General features: G+C 43.1%; 1 protein-coding gene and 2 pseudogenes across 3 annotated transcripts; 2 read left to right on the top strand and 1 right to left on the bottom strand.

Annotated features, from left to right (window-relative positions):
• Positions 1-1,440: 1,440 nt before the first annotated feature.
• Positions 1,441-4,057, top strand: LOC120673516 (annotated as a pseudogene). The gene is made up of 5 exons (XR_005674673.1): positions 1,441-1,984; positions 2,072-2,136; positions 2,538-2,865; positions 2,958-3,056; positions 3,307-4,057. The product of XR_005674673.1 is annotated as a magnesium-protoporphyrin IX monomethyl ester [oxidative] cyclase, chloroplastic-like (transcript).
• A 587-nt stretch (positions 4,058-4,644) lies between these two features.
• LOC120673515 (COP9 signalosome complex subunit 2-like) lies at positions 4,645-13,033 on the top strand. Of its 2 annotated transcripts, none has more exons than XM_039954371.1 (12): positions 4,645-4,870; positions 4,975-5,061; positions 6,637-6,715; positions 10,048-10,288; positions 10,367-10,441; positions 10,528-10,662; positions 11,350-11,537; positions 11,649-11,717; positions 11,795-11,885; positions 11,976-12,110; positions 12,423-12,535; positions 12,627-13,033. In XM_039954371.1, exons 1-12 carry the CDS (start codon positions 4,861-4,863, stop codon positions 12,715-12,717), a joined length of 1,314 nt encoding a protein of 437 aa, XP_039810305.1. In that variant the 5' UTR covers positions 4,645-4,860; the 3' UTR covers positions 12,718-13,033. The 2 variants fall into 2 exon arrangements, with proteins under 2 accessions (XP_039810305.1, XP_039810304.1); XM_039954370.1 differs by having other exon boundaries at positions 4,651-4,870; positions 4,969-5,061.
• A 1,698-nt stretch (positions 13,034-14,731) lies between these two features.
• On the bottom strand, positions 14,732-17,122 carry LOC120674602 (annotated as a pseudogene).
• Positions 17,123-21,631: the final 4,509 nt, after the last annotated feature.

Here is a 21,631-nt window from a genome sequence, read left to right as displayed (position 1 = left end):
GACGAGCAGATAAGGTTTACCGTGTTAACGGGTTAACGGGTCCACTCATCGTTAACGGGTCCGAACTCATTTAGTGATTTTAACCAACCAAATCAACTTATATTTGAACGATTTCAAGTGCTACTCGCTCAAAAAAGCACCTAGTTTTTTATCATATTTTTATCATATTTTTTTACAATTTTTTTTGAATTTTTGAATTTCGAAACGAAATTCACCGAAAAATAGCGAAATTTCTCTAATCGGTAACTAGCGGAAACGAAATTTTTACCGGAATTTCGCCGAAATTCCGCCGAAAATGTGAACCTTGGTGGTAAGTGAGTTGCTCGCGGAAGTAATTTAGGAGGGGCTGCCGGAGATGGCAGGAATCGATCAGAGAAGGAAACTGGATTCGGTCCAGCTAGGGGTACCGTAGTGCGGCGGCGAAGGACAAGCCGCAGCAGACCGAAGGCGGAGATGAGCAGGAGAGAGCCCGGATGCCGACGCGGCAAAATGGAGTACGGATAGATCGCCCCTGCCGCGCGCGCTAGCAGCGCCGCCGCCGCCTCCTCCACATCTGCTCTGCCTCCTCCACATCTGCTCTGAGGAGAGATCAAACGGAGAAGCTGCTGGATGCTTCGCGAGGAGCAATATTTTTTTTACCGCAGCAAAGTAAATAAACTAGCGGGAACGAACGGCGACCATAAATCTTAGAATGGACGGTGAATATTTTTTTACCGACGTGGCCTACCTAGCCGGCCGCGGAGCGGTGCGCAAATAAAGATATAGAAATACACCGAGGTACCATTTTGACTGATATGTTCGTAACCGTGGATCTGCACCGGAATACCATTTAGACTGCATACAGTCCTCGTTAAATCACATGGATAAACATATTACCTAATTAAGTTACACATGTGAGCGAACAGAAACATGTGCTTGTAATGTAGTAATTGTGCAATCAAGAAAGAACATTTAATTTCTTCCTAAAACTTTCCAAGAAAAAGCTCGGATTAAACATATTACCTAATTAAGTTACACATGTGAGCGAACAGAAAAATGTGCTTGTAATGCAGTAATTGTGCAATCAAGAAAGAACATTTAATTTCTTCCTAAAACTTTCCAAGAAAAAGCTCGAATTGGATCCAAAAATCACAAAAGGGGGAAAAATCTAGTTGGCAAAGAAAAATCATACACTTGGCACGAAAAAACTCACCTTACTGCAAATATGAAAAACAGGAGGCTGAAAAGATTTTCAGAAATGAGAATAGCAATAACGAGAAGTTGCAAGTGGGGCAAAAAAAAAGGAAAATCAGAAGAAAGAGACGGGGAAAAGCGTGCGGCTAGATTGGGCTCCGCTACACATGGCGCCCCCCGATTAGAAGCCCAGGATTACACCTCATCGCCACCTTATCGCCCCATCCCCTTGTAGCTAGCGACAGCGGCATATACCTCCTGCTCCACCCCAACTCAGCTCGCTCCCGCTGCCCAGCCGCTCGCCAAGCCACCGCCCACCCTCGCCGCCAGCCAATGGCCTCCTCCGCCATGGAGCTCTCCCTCCTGAACCCCGCCGCAATGCACCACCGCGCCTCCAGGCCCGCCGCCGGCCTGCCCCTGGCCCGTCGCTCCGCGGTCCGCTTCCGCGTGTCCGCCTCCGCCGCGGCCGCCGCGCCGCCCAAGTCCTCGGGCCCCAAGAAGCGGGGCAAGACGGAGATCCAGGAGACGCTGCTCACGCCGCGGTTCTACACCACCGACTTCGATGAGATGGAGCGCCTCTTCAACGCCGAGATCAACAAGCAGCTCAACCAGGCGGAGTTCGACGCGCTTGCTGCAGGAGTTCAAGACGGACTACAACCAGACCCACTTCGTGCGCAACCCCGAGTTCAAGGCCGCCGCCGACAAGATGGACGGGCCGCTCCGCCAGATATTCGTCGAGTTCCTCGAGCGCTCCTGCACCGCGGAGTTCTCCGGGTTCCTCCTCTACAAGGAGCTCGGGCGCAGGCTCAAGGTCAGTGACTTCTTTGCTTCTGCAATCTGGGTAGGCCTTTCCGGGAGCACCTGGTGGGCGTGCGCTGACGCTCCGTTTCTCTTGCAGAAAACCAACCCGGTGGTGGCCGAGATCTTCTCGCTCATGTCCAGGGACGAGGCGCGCCATGCTGGGTACGTATCTTATCCGCTTTCATCATACAATGCGCGCAATTAGGAGCCTTTCGCACTAAAAGTTATGCTTTTGAGCGAGACAGTCGATGCCTCTACCTCAATTTGATAAGGAATGTACAGATTCTAAGTTTGCCGACATAATAATTGGCATGAGCCTGGCTACATGCAAAAACAAAATACTCATTTACAAGGAAGTAGTCGGCAACATTCCCCTGTTTTGTTAGTAGTAGCTAGGCCAATGCGTTGGCCATTGGGGGTTGCTTCCAGCAGCTGTTCATAAACGTTCTGTTAGAATTCGGCCATGCATGTACTCCTTGCGATGTCCAATTTGAGGTTTTAGGCATAACAATGAGCCCGCAAAGAAATTCAGCTGAAACTTTCTTGTGATTTGCGCTGTCCAGGTTCTTGAACAAGGGTCTGTCTGACTTCAACTTGGCGCTGGACCTTGGGTTCCTGACCAAGGCTAGGAAGTACACCTTCTTCAAGCCCAAGTTCATCTTCTACGCCACCTACCTGTCTGAGAAGATTGGGTACTGGAGGTACATCACCATCTTCAGGCACCTCAAGGCGAACCCAGAGTACCAGGTTTACCCCATCTTCAAGTACTTCGAGAACTGGTGCCAGGATGAGAACAGGCACGGTGACTTCTTCTCTGCCCTGCTAAAGGCTCAGCCGCAGTTCCTTAACGACTGGAAGGCCAAGCTCTGGTCACGGTTCTTCTGCCTCTCGGTAATTTCAAGCTATTCCTTCGTTAAAGATGGGTTAACTCTGAAGGTTATTGTGCCTCCCTTCTGATGATAGTGTTATATGACCTTCTGCAGGTGTATGTGACCATGTACCTAAATGACTGCCAACGCACTACATTCTATGAGGGGATTGGTCTGGACACCAAGGAATTTGACATGCATGTGATCATTGAGGTAAAAATGAGCTCTCTTTTCTTAACAGTGACATCATTTCTGTATCTTATTTGCCACTTTACTGTGTTTCACACCATTCTGAAGTCTGAACAACCGCTGAATATGGACATAAGGTCCTTACAAAATATTAAAGAAATCAAACGAACCTTTTTACTCTTTCAGAGTTAGTCAGAATTTATAAATTACTTATTTAAGAAATTTTAATGCATCAAGGCCACTGCTGACAATGTAAAATGTGATATATCTGCAGACCAACCGCACAACAGCGAGGATCTTCCCTGCTGTTTTGGACGTTGAGAACCCTGAATTCAAGAGGAAGCTTGACAAGATGGTTGAGATCAACCAGAAGATCATTGCCATTGGAGAATCTGGCGACATCCCCTTAGTGAAGAACCTGAAGAGGATTCCTCTTGTTGCCGCGCTGGTGTCTGAGATCATTGCGGCGTACCTTATGCCCCCCATCGAGTCAGGATCAGTTGATTTTGCTGAATTCGAGCCTCAGCTTGTTTACTGATTCTGTAGAAAGATTTATCCCTGAATTATTTTCCGCGAAAGACAAGCTGGTGCTTTCTCCCTGAGGGGCTTTGAATGGTGAAATGCTGGATGGTTAAGAGGACCTGCATCGTCTTGTGTTCGTCTGTAAAATATTGACAACGTAAGGCTTGGTAAGCTTTTGTGGTGTGTCATCTCCAATTCTCCATGCAAGTGACAGTGAACTGCATCAGAAGCGAGCGTTCCGGTTTTCCAGCAGAAGGGAGCGTCTGAACTCTGAAGTTGTACTGATACTGAGGCCGATAGCATACATACAGATCATTGCCTAAGTCCACTGTATCACATATGATCTTTGTGAAATTACTTGTAACTTCTATTCACACGCATGTGAATTTGGAACTAAGAATGATGAATGTACCAAGCATTATTGGCTGATCGTGTAACACTAGAAAGCTATGTAACACATTTGGCTATGAGGCTATACTATGTGAATTTTTACATATTTCTTATTAGCAATCTTCTACAATGTAGAGTACGCGGCAATTATCTAGATGCATCTATAGTGGAGCGGATTTGTCCATCTCAAAGGGAAAATTCTAAGAAACACATGCATGTAGTGGAAAAACATGTTTTTTCTTCTTGAAAATGTGGTACAAATTGTGTACACTATTTGCCCCCAAAAAATAAACCTCAAGAGTCAAGAATTGGTATACTACACTATGATATTGGTGGAAGTACTAAGTTTCCCGTCACAGGTCAATTATTCATCATTTTGAAGCTAATATCTCAGTACTTGCAATTTTTTTGGTTATATTATAAGAAATTCAGAATAAATGAAAAAGTGTCACTCTTTTTGTTGGCTTCTGAACACAATCAGCTTACACTTGGAACTTAAAGTTAGGAGGAGAGCATATTCAACATGAAAAAAATCCAGTAAAACAAAGTAGAGTATATACATATATAGAAACTAAATGTGAGTCGAATCTTATAAAAACAGGATAAAGGGTGTAGAAAGAGGGGGGGGGGGGGGGGGGACCTCCCAACACCTCAGAGAGGATAAAGGGCGAGGCACGACCGCACGAGGCCAGGAGCCCAAGAGCAGAGAGTCTATTATTTGTACAGGGGCCTAAACGCAAAAATTCTCTTCCCTTCCCTTCGCGTCCCCTCTGCTCCCATCTAGCCAGCCCATCTGCTCTCCGCCCTCTCCGTAAGGAAGCAAAGACGCAAACCCCTCGTCCCCCCAGAAACCCTAACCCTCGCGCGCCCGCTTCGTGGACTCCCCTGCCGCGCTCGCTGCCCCCTCGACGCCGCCATGGGCTCCGGTAACACGCATCCTCCGATTAGCGCACCTAGGTTTTTCCTGCTCTCGATTAGGAAGGGGTTTCTCTGATCGTTGGTGCGCGTGGTGGTGATTGATTAGATGCAGACATGGAGGACTACGGATTCGAGTACTCGGACGAGGAGCCGGAGGAGCAGGACGTCGACATCGAGAACCAGTACTACAACTCCAAAGGTTCGCTCTTCCTCTTCTCCTCCGTCTTGCGAATCGGATGGTTCTAAGAAACGAGCGCGGCCGGATTATCTGCTTGTCGTGTTGCTATTGCGCATACGCGTTTTCCGATGGTTATGTACTCATAGGGTTCTCATTTGAGTTCTGACGGATGCATACCGCTTTGTTGTGCTTTCCAATTTAGCTGCGCCTCTTTTCCTTGGTGAGTGAGGATTAAGGTGAGGAGATTGCAACATATTTACAATGTCATTGGTCGCGGGGAATAGAAAAATTAAATTGATTGAGAAGGACATCAGTGTGTTGTCCAGTTTTTGCATTTGTTCTTGTTTTCTTTGTATAGCAGATGGAAGTTTCACAACTGTGACAAGGAGGCGTTGCATATGTGCCAGCTAGCTGAGCAACTCTCGCTCGCTGTTAGACCTGCTGTCTCCTCTGTAATTGACAAATAAAGTTTGGTTCATGCAGAATTTTTCTTTACAACTACAGAAAGGTAATGCACAGGAATAGCAATTACCACATAGACAAATACGTAACATCTGTTCTACTTGTTACCAAAAATCAGTGTCTCCCATTAGTTGGGCAGCTGGCCTGGCACCTAGCTGACAATAGGTGCGCATAAGTGGCTGCCTAGGAGGGCTGGAGGGATTGGCTAGGCAGCTAGGAGGGGTGGTGTCGCCTAGTGCCCTAGCAGGCTTGGCGGCTGCGTGAGTGAACACTGCTAAAAGTCAAACAACTTTTTATACATGTATGATGATGTGGCTTCATGCAAAATTTTCAGAGTCAAACACCAATATAATTTTTCAGTGCTTTACAGGTTAGTCTCAGTCAGCATTTTTCGCATGCTTCATGTCTGTATCTCTTTTCTTAAACACCTATCCTACATTGTGTGAGAGGAAGTTCACTGTTTTTAATCGATCAGTTAATTCATTTACTACATAGAACATTCTAGAATAGAAATTGTGAGAGATAAATAATTCAGTTCCTCTTTAATGTTGGAAGTCGTTCTTCTCTATTCAATTTAGGCAAGGATTTGGACTTACCCCTTTTCTGATTCAACAAGGATTAACGTGTGACTGTAGCCTTCAATGCAAATGATGTGAATCTCACCAGTTATTTCTATATAAAAGATTTCCTTGTCAGCATATACCTCTGTCATTCCTTAGATATGTATTTTCCACATAAAGTGTCACATCGCTGTAAACATAATATTTTCTAGGTTTGTTAATCATAACTATACACTATACGAAGATTGAAGAAGTCAGAGCCCTATGTTTTCTACAGTTTCTTGTAACCAATAAATCCAGCTAAATTTCCTCAAATTTTATAACAAACATTCTTCAGATTTCTGTCAATCAATTTTTTTTTATTGAGACACTTATTTGATTGGTTTTATCTGTATGTTTTCTTTGAGCCCAATAAGTCTCTTACATCCATAGTAGCACTCAAAAGTTAGGTACTTGTGTGTCCTGCCTGTTTTTAGTTTATGGAACAGTAGTAATGATGGAATCAGACCAAGGCGTACATAGATTGTGTACTAAAGGACAACAAATTGTAAATGCTTTTACTACCTTTCTGCAGGTATGGTTGAGACAGACCCAGAGGGTGCACTTGCTGGTTTTGATCAAGTAGTCAAAATGGAGCCAGAAAAGGCTGAATGGTAAATTTTGATTCAGCCTTTTCAACATTTACTATTCTGATTCATTTGCTTTTGCTTTTTCTGTTGCAATAAATATGCTAAAGCATATTGAGCACCTTGGTGAATACTGAGTAAGCCCAACCTAAATAGGATCTAACCTAATTGTTATCATTAAGATTTAGGAATCTCAAATGTTCACATACAGATATGTTTTGATACTTATGCAAACCGCTGCTGACTAAATTCTCTTTACTTCAGGCCTCTGCCTAACTGAAGTTTAGGATCTATGGGATCCATAGAATATTTGATGAGTCCGGCCCAGGTGGGATTGGATGAAAAGCCCGACACACCGATCCGGATTCCCCGAATCCCGCAATCTTAGCACCGGTAGCCGAAAATATGACGCACCGATCCGGCCTACAACGCCACTAGGGCCTCTTGTTGTGCCTCGGCAATCTTAGCACCGCACTCCGGTGCACCCACTCAGGAAAAGGTCCAATAACCCCAAAAGACTAGTCCGATAGGGGAAGAGTGGCTCTCCGCCTCTCCCTTTTAAGGTGGTTTCCTCCTCCCAAGCTAAGCAAGGTGGAATTATTTAGAGGCTCACACGATCGCCGCGCGACTACAACTGGGCCACTTTTGGCCCATTTTTGTTGCGTCTTTGCCAGCGGGTAATAGTGAATGATGTCCTCATCATTCCCACCCCCTTAACAAGGGCCCAGCTCTGATACCAAATGATGAGTCCGGCCCAGGTGGGATTGGATGAAAAGCCCGACACACCGATCCGGATTCCCCGAATCTCGCAATCTTAGCACCGGCAGCCGAAAATACGACGCACCGATCTGGCCTACAACGCCACTAGGGCCTCTTGTTGTGCCTCGGCAATCTTAGCACCGCACTCCGGCGCACCCACTCAGGAAAAGGCCCAATCACCCCAAAAGACTAGTCCGATAGGGGAAGGGTGGCTCTCCCTTTTAAGGTGTCTTCCTCCTCCGAAGCTAAGCAAGGTGGGATTATTTAGAGGCTCACACGTTCGCCGCGCGACTACAACTGGGCCATTTTTGGCCCATTTTTGTTGCGTCTTTGCCAGCGGGTAATAGTGGAGGATGTCCTCATCATTCCCACCCCCTTAACAAGGGCCCAGCTCTGATACCAAATGATGAGTCCGGCCCAGGTGGGATTGGATGAAAAGCCCGACACACCGATCCGGATTCCCCGAATCCCGCAATCTTAGCACCGGCAGCCGAAAATACGACGCACCGATCCGGCCTACAACGCCACTAGGGCCTCTTGTTGTGCCTCGGCAATCTTAGCACCGCACTTCGGCGCACCCACTCAGGAAAAGGCCCAATCACCCCAAAAGACTAGTCCGATAGGGGAAGGGTGGCTCTCCCTTTTAAGGTGGCTTCCTCCTCCCAAGCTAAGTAAGGTGGGATTATTTAGAGGCTCACACGGTCGCCGCGCGACTACAACTGGGCCACTTTTGGCCCATTTTTGTTGCGTCTTTGCCAGCGGGTTGTTGGACAGAATCGCACTGTCACGCTAATTTGTCGGAATCAAATCACTCAATTCCTTCCTTACTCTCTTAACTATCTTGAACACACACAAGAAGAATGAGAGATCACTCAAAAAAAACTATATTAATCTTGTAGCCTCACACTACAAGCTTACACACAATGAAACACTAGATTGTCACAACTTAGAACAACCTGCTTGATCTTCACAACCAAGCACCACCACACTCTAGCTTGATCTTCACAATCAAGCTCTATATGCTCTATATCTCATGTTCTATATCACACATACTCAACACATGAGGGGTACATGTCCTTTTATAGGACTTACAAACCGTCATACAAACCTACAGCTCATTGCTAGCTAAGTACTAGCTGGTTCACTGTTTTTTCCAGCTCATGATCAAAACCAACTTTGCCTTTCCTTTGCTTCCATGCATTCACTGCATGTTCTTGATCCTTGCAGTAGTAAACCTCAAGTTGATTACCTCTAGATACAGCTATGCTCTAGCTAACACTAGAAACTACTAGCTGTCAATTTCATTTTGACTTTGACAACTTATGCCCATAGATGCATGTAGATGCATCTACACATTTCTTATGACAAGATTGTTTCCAACATTCACCCCCCTAATCTTGTCATATCAATTCTTCGATGCGGATCACCCACATCTCATCCTAGCAGCCTCACACCACTATCACTCCATCATGGCTTCATGCCACAATCTTCTTAGTAGTTTCACACTATCATCTCCTCCTAGCGATATCACACCGCTGTCATCTATTAAGCAGCATCACACCACCTTCACTTGCTAGCAGCATCACACCACCATCGTCTTCTGGTAGCATCACACCGCCCTCACTTACTAGTAGCATCAGAGAAGAGTAGGTTCGTCGCTGGCATAGCCTTCAGCAATCAAAGCCTTCTCCTCCTTTCCTTTCTTAGGACATTCCCAAGCATAATGTCCAACACGGGTAATAGTGGAGGATGTCCTCATCAATATTTATGTCCTCATATGATGTTTACCAGGATGTCTCCAATATATCTTATGGGCCAAATTAATACTTAGCAATACAGAGTGCTACCTGTTCCTGCCTTGTGATTTGAGCAGCTGTTGCGATTTTTCATGATGAATGAAGAATGTAAATCTAAAAGACATGTATGGTAACCTGAATGTTGCGAGCTGATATTTGGCTGCGCACATGTTACTATGAGAATAAAAATTTTACTAGGCTGGATGGACTAATGAACCAGATACAAGGTCATGACATATAGAACAGGGTTTAAACCTACCTTTAACTCATGTTTATATTCGTTGTAGTGTATTTGCGTCAGTTGCGTTTCATTATTTTTATAGCAGTTTGAGGCTTGCCTCAATCTCAAGCTGTTTAACATTAGTTGCATGAAAAATATCGCCATAGCAATAAAGAAAAAAGAGGGGAGAAAAAGAAAGGCTGAAACGTAGAAACTGACTTGAAATTTCTTGGGTGCCAGTGGAACCCTGGTAACGAAGGGTTTTTAGATTCGTCTGGTTGGCAAAATATCTTCTTAGTTGCTTATTGATCAACTGCCTGAACGGTACCCTGTTTCAACATGTTCCACGCCAATAACGGATAAATCTTGGTCAAAACATGATTCATGAACATTACTATGTGTTGCACCTTGTTCTAAATTTCTAGTGAAGTTTAAAAAGTCGATTCTTTAACCTCAGTGGCTATTATAACTAAAGATTCACACTTCAGCCATAGTTTTTTATGAAATTAATTGTATTTATTGTTATTCTACTGTCATTTTTATCCTTGCCTTCTTAGCTTTACTCTGTAACTTTATCTTTGTAGGGGATTTAAAGCTCTTAAACAAACTGTCAAGCTTTACTATAAGCTGGGGAAATACAAAGAAATGATGGATGCCTACAGGGAGATGTTAACATACATAAAATCTGCTGTGACCCGAAACTACAGTGAGAAATGTATAAACAACATAATGGATTTTGTTTCTGGATCAGCTAGTCAGAACTTTTCTCTTTTACAAGAGTTCTACCAGACAACACTGAAAGCTCTTGAAGAAGCAAAAAATGAGGTTGGATTTATTGCATTAAGTGGGCTAACATTTTATGTGCTGAATGGTTCTTTATAGCTTTTATTGTTTGTTGTGCAGAGATTATGGTTCAAGACAAACCTGAAGCTTTGCAAAATTTGGTTTGATATGGGGGAGTATGGCCGCATGAACAAGGTCCTTGGTTCAGTTCTTTAGTCATACACTTTCATTGTAATAATTGCAATCCTTATTATTAAATTATTTCCCATGCATACTGGCAGATCCTGAAGGAGCTGCATAAATCTTGTCAAAGGGAAGATGGTTCTGATGACCAAAAGAAAGGCACACAGCTTTTGGAAGTCTATGCTATTGAAATCCAAATGTACACTGAAACAAAGAATAATAAAAAGCTCAAGGTAAATGTTTGCATAATTACAAGTGTTTCTTTGGGTTATGGCTTTCTAATGTCTAATATTTTATCTTAGATTATTGTTGCGTGATGCTATGTGTTTCTGAAAAGTGTTATTCTATTATTCTCCATTTTGTCATGGGCTCATGGCTTCTAATTTCTTTATCTTGTGTTTTTCTCTCGTAAAGCAAATAATTTTAGAGTTGTTGGATGCTATGCACTTGCATACTGACTTATATTTTATTACCACAAAAGGATTCTTCACTCTTGGGCTTAACGGATATATCTTAGTGCATTGGTGCTGTAATAACTTGTAAGAATAGCTGCTATCATGCTGAATGCTTATGCTGTTTGGAATTGGATGGAATAATAATGTTTATCTCAAATTCTCGGAGGCTTAGCTGAAATTGGATTGAATACCTAACTTTTATCTCAATCTATGGGAGAATGTTTAGCTACTGTAATAGTAATACGTTATGCACACCAGCACATTCATTAGGTAAAACGGTTTCTCTTCTTTTCCGCTTTTGTAACCTTAAACCCTCAAGACTGATACTTCATTTTTGCACCCTTTTTCTTTTTCTTGTCCAATGCCATTTATTTGCTCAGTACATGTATCGGGTGCAAGGATCCTACTTTAGATTGATGTCCTTGAAATGGATTATCTGAATTCTAAAGTGAATCTTTGCTGCAGGAATTGTATCAGAGGGCTCTGTCTATCAAATCAGCAATACCTCATCCAAGAATCATGGGTATAATTCGCGAATGTGGTGGTAAGATGCACATGGCTGAGAGGCAGTGGGCAGAAGCTGCGACTGATTTCTTTGAAGCTTTCAAGAACTACGATGAAGCAGGCAACCCGCGGAGAATTCAATGTCTCAAGTACTTATTCAAACATATGCACTTATCTCCTAGGCTCGTACCTTAAGTTCATCGGTAGATAAGTTTGAGACATGCTGTGATTCATATGTTTTTTTTTTTGCTGTGAATTAGATATCTCGTCCTTGCCAATATGTTAATGGAATCTGAAGTGAATCCTTTTGATGGACAAGAGGCCAAGCCGTAAGACATCCGATGATCCCTGCATAAATCTTGTTCCTTGATCTTCCTACCACCCTGAAAACTCGATATGTTTGCAGGTACAAAAATGATCCTGAAATCCTTGCAATGACAAACTTGATTGCAGCGTACCAGAAGAATGACATCATGGAATTTGAAAAGATCCTAAAGGTGTGCCTTTATGCCTAGATGCTTGGTTTTTTATTCTCTAAAAAAATTGAGCTCTTGATTTTCAGTACACTTGTTAATGAATTTTGGCAGAGTAATAGACGGACAATAATGGATGATCCTTTCATCCGTAACTACATTGAGGACCTATTGAAGAACATCAGAACTCAAGTCCTGCTCAAGCTTATCAAGCCATATACACGGATCAGGATACCATTCATTTCACAGGTAAGTTTTTACTCTGTTGCATGCCCATGAAATTCTTTGTGAAAAAAAGGCAAGTGAATTACACATTTTTACTGGTTGGTTTTTACTTTGCCCTATCATATAAATTTGAAACAAAAATTCTTTGCTCCAGCAAAAGCTGTGGGCTTGATTAGTATTTGCTATTTTGGATATCAAAATATACTCAACAAGCTTCGATGTCTTTCTACAGTGTTGAACGGCATCAATTATTAGATTACCATCTTCATTTAAGAACTAAATTTACAGCGTGTTGATCTTTGATGACACCAATAATCTTATCATTATCTGCATTAGGAACTCAATGTCCCCGAAAAGGATGTCGAGCAGCTGTTGGTATCCCTGATTCTGGACAACCGGATCCAGGGCCACATAGATCAGGTGAACAAGCTGCTAGAACGTGGAGACAGGTGTGTAATCCCAAGTTGACTCCCCCCTGTTGCTGTATTACTATGCTTTATGCGATCAGGTTGAGATGGTGAGTTTTTGGCTGCTTTGCAGGTCCAAGGGGATGAGGAAGTACAATGCCATCGACAAGTGGAATAGCCAGCTTAAGTCAATCTACCAAACGGTGTCCAACAGAGTTGGGTGAGACGGCTACTGGCCGTCGCGTGATTTGCACTTATGAGATATGTTGATAGCCTGTTTTGGGGATCTGAGGGCAAATACATATTGTTTTATGACGCTTGAGGTAGAAAGTTGGATCTGGGTGACGCGAAATGCCGATGTAATGTAGAGCTTGAACTGATCCCAGTGTTCTTACTTAGAGTCTGAGGCATTACTGTGGTCCAAGCCAATTGCCAGTGGGGAAAACATGTAACTACATCCATCTGGTTCCTTCACAACTTTTTTTGTGCTTACTGCCCAAGATTCCTTTACATGCTTGAACCAGCTGGGAGGCAGCTGCACTTGAACAATACTGTTTCAGCACGTTTGATCTCAGGTCGAGAGTTGAAACTTTGACGAGCAATTTTGGACAGGGTTGAGAGTAGACTTCACTGACGTGCCATAGAGGTCCGATGTTGGGCTCGTTATGTACAAAGAGTTGGCCGAATTTCAGGTAAAAATCATGCATGGCCCAAATTCTGACTGATGTACCAATGAAGCAAAGTTAGTTCAGCCCAATGACCCTCGTCGATGTACCAATGGCCCAATCCAGTAGTTTTCCCTCTATCTATAAAATATATATAGTTGGTCCCTACTAGAGATTTCTCTCAACATGCAAGCTATCCACCTCAGCAATGTACTATCATATGCAATTAAAACCCACTATGTTTTTCGCCGATTTTCTGTGAATGTTGCCATACAATCACTTTAATGTTTCTACTTTCAAAATTCACCTTAAAATTTTGTTTAAGAAACCCCACAGCAACATGTGGGGTATCACCTATTGTTATCATTTGTTCAACCATGAAGTATGCTTTGATAATAATGCACTTATTTGGTACTATAAATGTTATAATATTTTCCTAAAAACTTGATCAAAGCTACAACAATTTGACTTTGGATAAAGTTATGAATTATAATTTATAACGGAGGGAGTAGCTTTGTGATTCACAACTCAACACATTGACAAGTGACAAGGAGCACCATGCTGTCAAATTCCTGATATCTTAAAATGCATGGGTGATATGGAAATTTACTATTATATTTTTTCTTACCCAGAAATTTACTATTATATTTTTATAAACCAGCAAGAGAGCTTTCACTTATCTATAGCGTTTTATAGAATTATTATTTTTTATCATAATTTATCGAGAAACTCTCTCAAATCCCACAGCAACGCGTGGGGAGTCACATATTTACACACACACACACTCCTTATCAGGTGCAGTACGGTTGCTTTACAACAAAAATTAGAAACATAGCTGATCCGATGCTAAATTTGTTAACTGCAGATCTATGACTAACTTAAGCAAGTGAATAGGACATCTGCCACCAGAGTAAACACGCAATGTCACAATCAGCTTGAATTCAGGACTTGTTATTATTATTACTCCAGCCATGAACCAATGTAATGTAAGACTTTATAATAGGAAAACGAGACCAAACTATGCTTCTTTTTTGACGAAGAGTTGGTCAAATATATACATCTTTTGTGTGTGTATATAAAATTTACATTACTATATTTGTATTTAGAATACCTTTATGATAATATTGATTTATATCAATTATAATAACTATTTTCTAAGAGAGTTTAGTGATCAAAACCTATTTTATACGACTTCCCCCTATCCAAATACATATTTAACTAATAGACGATGATTTTTGTCCGTCTGTCCAGCATTTTTTACTCAATTTAACATTTTGTAAAAAAACTGATTCGACATTTGAAAGGCTTGGTTCAACATTTAAATGTTTTTGACTCAACATTTTGCAGACATTAGTGTAATTGTTGAACTTAGCACATTAAATTTTTAATTTTTAGAAAATAAGGAAACATGTTCGTGTTTCGGAGAGCCCCCTTTACACTGATTAAAGAATTGAACATAAGGCGTAAAGTATGGGCCGTTATAGTACATGAATCCTCAAAGTTCTAAACCGAGGCCTGCTATCGGACCAGTGCCCCTGGTTTAACCCACAAGTGACGAACAACATGTACATGGCTATGAACGCCTCAACGCACTCGGCATGTTGGAAAACGGCTTGAATGTCAGAAGTAGCCCAATTACCGACACCATGTTTATCATCAGGAACAGTATCTCTGATCACCTGCGTTTTGCATTAGCCAAGCAAGAATACGCCGTTAGTATTCCTCTTAATGGAATATGTATTGGTCTCGAAAAAAAAACGAATACGCAGTCAGTAATTTGTTGGGTTTTGATTAAGTGCCTGCTGCCATCCTACAAGCAATACATGGCACATCCATCGTAAGTAACTTTTTCATACCTTGTAAGAGCAGTCCAGTCATGTGCTTCTGAGCCCACGAAAACCTATACAAAACAAAAGGCAAGAAAAGAAGCTAAGCAATTCGGGAAAAAAGAAACCCTGCTCATTTCTATCCTGATAGAGATAAATGTGGTACTTACAGAATTTCTCCTGCCGCTGGAGCCACACCTTTGAACGGTGACATGAGAGTCACAGAGATGCCATTAGCAACACCTCTTTGTTCCTGTGTCTGCACATGTTTCGTCAGAGAAGTTAGGATCTAGAAAAATGATAGCGCAGATGCATTGAGCACAAGGAGCCTATCAGACAGGAGTGATGCTTACCACTGCGGTGTTTTGCAGAATGTTGCACGCAGTAGTAATCGTAGCCTGTTTTGTTCATACATATATAAGAATTTGTTGCAAAAAAGTTCCTTGAAAAGGACTGAGTTTATTTTGTCTAAGAAGATTGATACACTTGCATTAGAAAAGAAGCTGACTCACAGAGAACACATTCTTGAAGACCGAAGCTACGTTGATTAGTATTTTGAGCTCCGCCCCTTGTAGGTTGGCCATAAAGGGGTATGATGTGAGAAGTATAGACAAGACCTACAACTCAATACCCATTTAATATACAAGGAGAAGTATCTTAACAAAGGTAGGGATTTTCTTCAAGACAAATCTTTTAGAAATATTTTTTCACCCCACTCAGTTTTCATAAAAAGGAATCAATCAATATTCTCCACCACCTATGTTTAAATCTATATCTAACGACAAATTCAACTCATTTTATTGAGTTGATGCGCACTTATTTCCCCACTTAACATTAAACTACTTTGTTTAAAATTCTTATTTTTTTTACAAGTGGTGTGCTGAAGCAAATCTCACAAAGATGTATTTCTCACATACAGCTGCGGGGCGTAATGGCCTGATTGCTCCGAAATACTTGACAAGGAAAGGATAAACATCAACTTGACATACCAGAACACCAACACCTGCGAGGATCAAGTGAAATTCTCGTAAGGTAAATAACTCAGCGGCAATGCTACTGGAAGTAGCAACAAACAATGCATGCTATATATGTGTACTTTGCACGTCAAGTTTCTCTCTTTAGTTTTTTGGGATTGGATTGTGCTTCATATGTGCAGCAATTATATTTTCTTAAAAACTAGCCAACAAATATCCCATACCTGAGACAGCCAGTACAGTACCGACATCCTGGGAGGTCAAACTCAGACCTCGGAATTTTCTGCTGCTCACTGCCCAGAGCGAAAATGTCTGAAGATGATATTTGGAGAACACATTAGGATCCGCCATGTGCAGCTTAGCAGCTATTTACTATGATATTATTGGCATCCTCTCATAACATACTGTTTTGAAGAAGTTACTTTAATGATAATAAGGATTCGGAAATAGAGAATATAGATCACCTCAAGATAAGCTGTACGTGTCATGGAGACAAAAGATACAGTAGAGGATTACTGCTGACATCAATTGCCAGTTCTTTAGCAGGTTCTTTGCAGATGTGTCACTAGCTTCTTTATTAGCTTTTCCGCCTAAGTTCGAGCCACTGGAGGGATTGTTCTTACAAGAGACATTCCCAGAGCTTGGTGCTCTTTCCTGCAGACTTCCGTAGCATAGGCCAGCAATTGAGACAGTAAGTTACCTTGATTGGCCCCAGTATACCACAGAGCAACCCAAGCAAACCCCTAGTCACAGTTGCCATCCAGTAACTTGTGCTAAGGCCAAAGAGTGTGTTGAACACAATCCTGAAAAATCAAAACCAGGTTTACTTCAGCCAATTAGCTTATGGAGTACTAACAAATAATTGAAAAATCCCATAATGTGGCTGAATGTTCCCTACACGAGAGGATGCGTGCTGCTCACAATGCAGGGCTTCCTTCCATACTTGTCAGCGAATATGCCCCATGGAACAGAACTGAAGGTTCCTGTGGACCACCCGGCAGGAATCAGGCGCACTTTCCGATCCTGAGCAGCTGCTCTTGTTGGCCGATTCGTGACGGTTGGCCGATGGAAAACACAATCCTGACGGTTTTTAATGGTTTAACGGTTCTCGGTCGTCGGGAATAGGCGTTGTTCTGGTAGTGGTATGTATGTATATATACCCATGATCGTACCTACCGTTGGGATGGCACCAATCATGCATCGTGGTTTTCCGTGCTGCTTAGACTATAGAGAATCTCTACGTATATGTACAATGTACATACGTATGAATGTATGTGTACATATACTAATGGTCAGATGACCGAGATTCATCTGCTATAGTACTATGCATCGTTGGGATGGTACCAAATGGATCAATCATGCGCCACGGTTTTTTGCGCTGCTTAGACTATAGAGAATCTATGCGTATATGTACATACGTACAAATGTATGTGTATATATATTGATGGTCGGACGGCTGAGATTAATCTGTATAGTACTATGCATAGTTGGGATGGTACCAAATAGACCAATCACACGTCGCGGTTTTCCACGCTGCCAAACTATAGAGAGGTTTTTGGTTTTCAACTAGAAGAAAGGTTTAGGGCATGTTTGTTTGAGCTGCAGTTTTGGAGTTTTTCTAAAAAGTTGCTGCTGACCTTTTGCATTGATTCTAAGATCCAACACTAGTTTTTAGAAGATGGTTTTAGCTTTCTAAGTTCAAAAAGCTACGAAAAGCTCATAAAACTAAGCTTCGGAGCTTTACATAAGCTGCACCAGAAAATCGCATTTTGTTTGAGCTTTTAGCTATACATGTTGAGAAGCCACCAGGAAGCTCAGACAAAACAGACCCTTGGAATGAATAGAAAGGAATTTCTAGCTACACATAGTAGAATAGCAAACTCACCGGACTATTGAGTACCTGGGAGAGGAACTGGAGCGTAGGAAGCGGGAATGAGCCGCCCCGCAGAGGTTAAGTGCGCGGGCTGATCTAAGGGCCGGAAAGGCTTCACCCTCTTCATTTTTTCATACTTGATCTTATTTATTACTATTAAAAAACAACTATTAATTATTTTCTACATAGCAATTGATAATTGAATTGAGAAATAAAATATGGAAAAATAACATCTTTACCAGATTAGATTCACTTATTTACTAAAATATCTAAAAAATATTAATTTTAAAATATTTAAAATTCTAGATTCGCCACTAGTCAGGCGAGGCGAGGCGGTGGCGGTGTCAGCGGTGTCGAGGCAAATCTAATTTACGGGCGACCGTGAGCAGGGTTTCGTACGATCGATCTCTAACACTAGCAAATGGTGGCTCCACAGCTATAGGCCAGCTAGCACTAGCAAATGATGGCTCCGCAGCTATAGGCCAACTAGCAGACAACGTACGCAGCATGAATTGATGGTAAAACCAACCGGCTCCAAAGCCAAACGCACTGGCCAACGCACCCCAGCAAGTCAGGGGGCGTCAATTCCCCGCATATGCGAGCAGAGAACGACCCGTTGCAGCAGCTCGCTCCCGCCTACCTCCGCTTTTCTTGGCTCCGGCGGCCTCCGCCGCCGCCTCCGCCGCTGCCGCCGTCGCTGACCACTCCCGACGCCGCGCCGCCGCTTTCTCCTCGCCCCAGCCGCTGGCCACCGCCCACCGTAGATCCTACCCAGCCCTCTCCTCTAAGTCCGGCGGCCACGGAGCCCGCCCCAGCCCCGCAACCCGAAACCCTAAAGCTCTGCCGCCTCCCGCCACCACCCGGCAGCCGGCAACCTCGCCGACGGCCGCCCCCCCACCAACCACCCCCGGACCCCTGCAACCCCCCCTCCCGTAACCCGGCGGCCATCACAATCGTGAGGAGGAAGAAGCACAGTGCCCGCGGGCCCACCTGCAGCGATCGGCGGCTCTCTTCTGCGACGTGTCCGCCCCGTTTTGCGCGCGATGAATAGAATTTCCGGCAAGTCACGCGTACACACAAAAGCCAACAGGAGTATAAACAAAAATAAAAAACAATTGGAAAAAAATTGAAAGATCCTTTTGGTGAAACTTCAAGAAAATTAAATCTGGAACAAAAATTTTAGGAGAAAAAATTAGGAAAACAAAACTTAAGAACAAAATTTGGCAGACAAAATTTCGGGAATGAAAATTCAAAAGCAAAAAAAATTGAAAGCAAAAACTCAAGATCAAACTTGGGAGATAAAGATTTTAAAAATTACTTTTGGAGAAAAAAATTAGAAGTAAAAATTTTGGAAGCAAAACTTAATACCTAATATGGGAGATACATTTCAGGAACAAACTTAGTCACCGGTTGGAACTAGGCAAGGAAGATTAAAAAAATAAAAAAATAGAAAGGGAAGAGAAATTGGAGATAAATATTTTGAGATCGAAAATTTTGAAAAGAAAAGTCGTCGTGCATAATTTTTTTACAAGAAACATTTAGGAGCCAAAAAAGTTTATGCAAAAGATTCTGATATAAAAAAATTGGAGATAAATATTTTGACACAAAATTTCAAGAAAAAGAATCACAGAAACAAAAAGAATTGAAGAAAAAATTTACAATATATAAAAGTTAGAAAAGAGAAGGTGAGAAAGTGGAGCCAGAAAGTCACAGACACCATCTACCGTGGCACTGGATGTGCAGCGCGTCGACCGCGGGGAGCGCTCCCCACAGTCAACCGCAAAACCAGTATCGGGGTGTCTTCGGCATCGGCGGCGGCGGCAGTGGCGGAGCCAGGAATCAAACTTAGAGAGGGCCGGACTAAATCAAGTCAAACTAATATGTAAAATTATGACATTGGCACCTGTAAAAGCTAAGTTATGACACACTTTTATGCCCTGGATAATGATTAAGATGCGGGCTCCTATGTGAGAATCAATGGAGCACTTCCATACATGCTCATGCAGAAAGCGCGGCCTTGTGACATGGTTCCAAATAGGCTAAATAATAGTTACCATAGAGTTATATATAGGATAATAATACCTATCTATATTTTAATATAGTATGAATAATCATATTTCACCTATATCAACAGATGGTCAATAAAATAAAATAAATAAGTATTTTTGCCATTTTGGCACAATGATTTTTCCCTCGGTTCAAAATTATTGATCATTTTAGCTTTTAAATACATAAATATAAATACATAGGATTTGCTATGTACCTAAATATAAACTATGTCATGTCTAGCACCTAGCAAAAACTGTATATATATCTAGGAAAGCCAAACAACCTATAAATTAGAATGAAGATAATAGCTTATATGTAGAAATAAGAACTTATGTGTGCAGTAAATATGATATTTAAATCAATCAAACTTTCTAAACGATGAGAAGTCCTAATTACTAGAAAAATAAGATCTAAATGATCATTAATTAACTTAAATAATTAGTTATTAAGTAAATTAGATTGTATGTGCATGAATTATTAGGGAAGGCCATGGCCCCTGCCAGCCCCCCTGGCTCCGCCACTGACGCGGCGGTGTCGGCGGCGGCTTTGGCGTCGGCATCATGGGCGGACCTATGTCGTCAGTGGCGGCAGCGGCGTCGGCATCTTCGGCATCGGCATTGGCGGCGTTGGCATCTTCGGCATCGGCATTGGCGGCGTCGACAGCTTCAGCATCGGCGTTGTTGGCATCGGCGCCACGGCGTCGTTGTCGGCGTCGGCGGTCAGCGTGACGCACCTCAATCAAGCCTGCTCATGGCGCGAGATCACCATGGAGTGAAGCCATCAAATCAATCGATCGAGCAAGTGACGCACCTCCGGCGGAACCTCCACTCCGTGGACTGGGCCATGCGCTTGCGCCGGTCGCGCGCGTCATCGTGCCACCGCCGCTGCCGGACCTTATCCACGACCCTCGCACGCCACCTCCCCGCGTGAACCGCCGCAGGAGCTCCTCCCCGTCCACGCCGTCTCCGTCGCCCGCGTCCACCTTCGCGTTATGGTACTTGGGTTTGCCCACCGGCGGGGCGCGGGGGAGGACGAGACGGAGAGGGAAAGCGCGATGGTGGCGGTCGACGACTGAAGCGGGAAGGACACCGCGGTCCAGCACCCCGCGCGCAGCGGGACGTGGGGGCGCCATGAGGAGTACCGCTGCGGGGCCGCAGAGGTCGCTGCCATGGTGGGCCATCGCGGTGCTGGTGGTGCGCGCCGGCACGGAGCAGACGAGGCGGACTGTAGCATTGGGCCTCTAGTTAGTGGGCCGGATGAGCTTTTAAGCTCATCAGGCTAACCATGAGAAAGCATAAGAGGATCTTCACGGTTTTTTAGCCCAGTAATCCATGCCCCATACGTTAACTGGCCCAGTAAGGCTCCAATACGAAGCCCATACAGTGTTTGCTTCCCTTGAGCATCTCCAACAAAAATTACTCATCCCTCTCCTCAATACCGAAAGATTAATATTTTGATAATAGAAGTGGTCCAGCAGATTACCAATCCAATCCTCATTACTTATAAGTTTTCTTTGGTAATCACCAAAACACACATTCCTCTCTCCTAAATGTAGGGGTTTTGCCTCTACACTATTCTTGGTGATTGTATTTTGGTTGTCTGCTGCAGCAACTATTACCTAAAATACAAAAAGTAGTTATTGGTAGTGGAGAGAGCATATGTTTTGGATATGGGATATTGGTAATCTGTTGAAGATGCTCTAAGTCTTATTTTTCACTCCCTGAACTTTCACTAAAAGTCTAATTTTCTTT

The sequence above is a fragment of the Panicum virgatum genome, chromosome 5N, assembly GCF_016808335.1.
Source record: "Panicum virgatum strain AP13 chromosome 5N, P.virgatum_v5, whole genome shotgun sequence".
Classification (NCBI taxonomy): domain Eukaryota; kingdom Viridiplantae; phylum Streptophyta; class Magnoliopsida; order Poales; family Poaceae; genus Panicum; species Panicum virgatum.
Note: the sequence above shows the minus strand (reverse complement) of the source record. Positions and strands in the feature narration are given on the sequence as shown.